Source organism: Carlito syrichta, unplaced genomic scaffold (assembly GCF_000164805.1).
Source record: "Carlito syrichta isolate Samal-C Ts95f unplaced genomic scaffold, Tarsius_syrichta-2.0.1 Scaffold311834, whole genome shotgun sequence".
Classification (NCBI taxonomy): Eukaryota; Metazoa; Chordata; class Mammalia; order Primates; family Tarsiidae; genus Carlito; species Carlito syrichta.
The window spans coordinates 94,915-99,174 of NW_007255930.1; the positions used below are offsets into that span (position 1 = coordinate 94,915).

The 4,260-nt window shown below is 46.4% G+C and overlaps 1 protein-coding gene across 5 annotated transcripts in view; it reads left to right on the forward strand.

Annotated features, from left to right (window-relative positions):
* ESRP1 (epithelial splicing regulatory protein 1) overlaps window positions 1-4,260 on the forward strand; it is a 71,140-nt gene that overhangs the window by 24,123 nt on the left and 42,757 nt on the right. For all 5 annotated transcript variants that reach the window (XM_008069161.2, XM_008069159.1, XM_008069162.1 and 2 more), the window contains exons 7-9: window positions 858-968; window positions 1,087-1,219; window positions 1,317-1,359. In XM_008069161.2, the coding sequence (XP_008067352.1) occupies window positions 858-968; window positions 1,087-1,219; window positions 1,317-1,359 (287 nt within the window). The remainder of the gene's footprint in view (window positions 1-857; window positions 969-1,086; window positions 1,220-1,316; window positions 1,360-4,260) is intronic.

Here is a 4,260-nt window from a genome sequence, read left to right on the forward strand (position 1 = left end):
GCTCCCAGGCGGGTCTCGAACCCGCGGGCTCAGGCAATCCACTCACCTCAGCCTCCCAAAGGCGCGGGATTACAGGTGGAGCCACCAAGCCTGGGATAATTTTTCAGGTTATAAAGAAAAGTAGGAGCTGGACCCGGTGGCTCATGCCTATAATCCCAGCACTTTGGAAGGCTGAAGTGAGAGGATTACCTGAGCCCACGGGTTCGACACACCAGCCTGGGCACTATGGTGAGACCTCGTCTCCACAGTAAATTAAAAAAATTAGCTGGGCGTGGTGGCACATGCCTGTATTTCTTTTTTTTTTTTTTTTTTTGAGTTGGAGTCTCACTCAGCCGTCCAGACTGGAGCGCAGCGGCCCCGACCCGCTGGGCTCGGGCGATTCTTCCGCCTCAGCCTTCCAAGGAGCCGGAACTACAGGCACGGGCTACCACGCCTGGCTAGTTTTTGATTTATTGTAGAGACAAGGTTTCGCCAAGTTGCCTGGGCGGGTCTCGAACATGCGGGCTCAGACAATTCACTCGCCTCGGCCTCTTAAAGTGATGGGATTACAGGCTGAGCCACCGAGCCCGGCCGTATGCCTGTATTTCTAGCTACTTGAAAGACTGAGGTGGAAGATCACCCAGAAGGTAGAGACTGCAGTGACTATGAGTGTACCACTGCACTCCAGCCTGAGTGATAGAGGGAGACTCCAACACAAAAAACAAAGAAAAACAAAAAAGAAAAGCAGGTAGTATTGGAAGCTTGCCTGAATTCCACAAAAATAGCTCATGCATAACTAGAGAAATTGTCTTGTAGGGGATAATAGGCGTCAGACTTCCTAGTTAATCATGCAACCTGAAGTTTTGCTTCATCCACAGCAGCAAGATGGAACTTATCGATGACAACACCGTCGTCAGGGCACGAGGTTTACCATGGCAGTCTTCAGATCAAGATATTGCAAGATTCTTCAAAGGACTCAATATTGCCAAGTTGGTTTTCTTAAATCTCTGTTTTACTTAACATTCCCTAAGGGAGAATGGGTTTCCTATCATTTTTTTTCTCACCATATTTTTCCCCCGCCTGCCATCTGTTTTATTATTCTCAAAGGGGAGGTGCAGCACTTTGTCTGAATGCTCAGGGCCGAAGGAACGGAGAAGCTCTGGTTAGGTTTGTAAGTGAGGAGCACAGAGACCTAGCACTGCAGAGGCACAAACACCACATGGGGACCCGGTATATTGAGGTATGTCCTCACAGCCTGAGACCCTGGACATCTTGAATGAGTGTCGACATGATGCAAGGCTCTGAAGCTGTGTATTTAATTTCTTTTTCTTTTCTAGGTTTACAAGGCAACAGGTGAAGATTTTCTTAAAATTGCTGGTGGTAAGTGCCTTTTATAAGTGGGTTAGTAAGAACCTAGAGTTTTCCATGTTTAGATTTAGCAAGAGTAGATGAATATGGGCATGAATTATTTTTATCTCCCAGTGGTATCTGGGAATGTATATATTTTTTGAGTTGGGAGCTCTCGCTCTGTGTCCTAGGAGTGCGGTGGCATAATCACTGCTCTCTGCAGCCTTGACCTCTGGGGCTCAGGCAGTCCTTCGGCCTCAGCCTTCCAAGTAGCTCGGACGACAGGCTTGTGCCACCATGCCCAGCTAATTTTGTTTGCTTATTTGTTTGTTTTTGTATGTTTTAGAGTCCAGTTCTTGCTATGTTACCTAGGCTGATCTCAAACTCCTGGGCTCAAGTAATCCCCTCACGGTGGCCTCCCAAGGTGTTGGGATTACAGGTGTGAGTCACCATGCCCAGTCATTGGCTAATTTTTTGATAGTTTTTTTTAATATGAAGTAGGAGCTTCAAATTCTATCAGTGAACTTAATGTATAACACTTGCCCTAAGGCTTGAGCCAACGTTCTATAGCTAAATAGCCATTAAAAATACTGTAGGAAAGTGAAAAGGTCATATAAAGTCGTGTACAAAGGGCAAAGGGAAAGGGTAATTCTTGAAAGAAGTTTGAAAAATGCTTCCACCGGGCGCGGTGGCTCATGCCTATAATTCCAGCACTTTGGGGGTGAAAGAAGTTTGGCGCCAGTAATGACTCCACACCCGGCTAGGACCAAGAGATTTATTAAAGCGGCTGTCACAGAGGGGATCTGTAACGGGAAAAAAGAAAAAGAGAGAGGAAGTGGGAGAGAAGGCTGTATTTATCAGCCTGACAGGGGCCGGAACAGGCCGTGCTATGTTCCTATTGGAGGAACTGCATGGGAGCAGGGTGGGGCCAACACCATGTTATAGTCCTATTGGACGCATAACAAAGCTGGCTACGGATTGGAGGCTTGCAGGTTTGAAATTCGCGCTAGGGGAATTGTGCTCACAGAAGCCGGGACCTAGGGCCTTTGTTGTCTGGTGTGTCGGTGCCATTTTGGGAGCGGCCCCTCTGGTCGCTTCCTGCACCCTTCAAGGGGGCCAAGGTTTACCTGAGCCCACGGGTTCAAGACCAGCCCGGGCAATTTGGCAAGACCTCATCTCTACAATAAATCAAAAAATTAGCTGGGAGTGGTGGTGCATGCCTGTAGTTACAGTTACTTGGAAGGCTGAGGCAGAAGGATCACCTGAGTCCAGCAGGTTGAGGTTGCGTTGGCTGTGAACATGCCACTGCACTCCAGTCTGGACGACAGAGTGAGACTCCGACTAAAAAAAAAAAGGCTTCCTAGTTTTTCTTCTAAATTTAATGCATCAGTGGCCAGGAACATGATAGTTTTTAGGTTTCTAGCATTTTTGGATGCATAATTTTTATAGAAACATGGTTAGAAAGGGGGAGAACAGATACGGTCTTTATCCAATTTTTGTGATTCATAACTTTAAAATCTAAACGCAGATGCATAAAATGGTAACCATTTTGTCTGATTTATTTTTCCTATTCATGTATCTATTTTGTAAGTTTCTATTGCTCTCTTCATTCTGTTTTATAACATCCATTTTTTTTTAAGATGTGGGGTACAACTCAGGGTTCGGTATACAAATGCTCATTATGCAGGTGCCCTTGTTGATGAGGTGTGCCCCTCCCTCCCCCGGCAGTTTCCCTCAACTACCAATTCCACCCCCACTTCCCTGGCAGTTCCCACTATTGCCAATCCCTTTCTTATAGTATTTATGATAATTGTTCAAGATCCGCTATGAATGAGAACATATGGTACTCTGTTCTTTGTTTCTGTGATAGATCACTGAGTATGATAGACTCTAAATCCATCCAAGTTGCTGCGAAGTTCATGTTTGTCTTTAATGGCTGCATAATATTCCGTTGTGTATATGTACCACACTTTTTTTTAATGCAGTCTAGCTTTGATGGGCAGCCCGGTTGGTTCCATGTTTTTGTTATTGTGAATAGAGCTGCAACAAACATGCGTGTTTTTTGTTTTTTGTGGTTTTTTTTGGAGTTGGAGTCTCACTCTGTTGCTCTGACTGAAGTGCAGTGGCCGCTTCCGGCCACCGCAGCCTCGCCTGCTGGGCTCCAGCAATCCTTCCGCCACAGCCTTCTGAGTAGCTGGAACTACAGGTGCGCACTACCACGCCTGGCTAATTTTTGATTTATTGTAGAGATGAGGTCTCGCCAAGCTGCCCAGGCGGGTCTCGAACCCGCGGGCTCAGGCAATCCACTCACCTCAGCCTCCCAAAGGCGCGGGATTACATGCTGAGCCACCGAGCCCGGCTTGCAGTTGTCTTTTTTGTAGAATAATTTGAATTCCTCCAGGTATATTCCCACTAGGGGGGTTGCTCGGTCATATGGACAGTTTCTAGTTCTTTCAGAAACTGCCACACTGTCTTCCAAAGAGATTTCACTAGTTTGCATTCCCACCAGCATTCTAGAAGTGTTCCTTTTTCTCTGCATCTTCACCAGCATCTGCTGTTGTTTGTTTTATTAATGATGGCCATTCTTACTGGGGTTAGGTGGTATCTCAATGTGGTTTTGATTTGCATTTCTCTGATGATGAGTGAGGCTCAGCACTTTTTCATGTGTCTGTTGGCTGCCTGTATATCTTCTTTTGAGAAGTGTCTATTCATGTCTTTTTGCCCACTTTTCAATGGGGCTGTTGTTTATTTCTTTTTTTGAGTTGGAGTCTCACTCTGTCGCCCAGACTGGAGTGCAGTGGCCGCTCCTGGCCACTGTAGCCTTGACCTGCTGGGCTCCAGCGATCCTTCCACCTTAACCTTCCAAGTAGCTGGAACTATAGGCGCGCGCTACCACGCCCGGCTAGTTTTTGATTTATTGTAGAGATGAGGTCT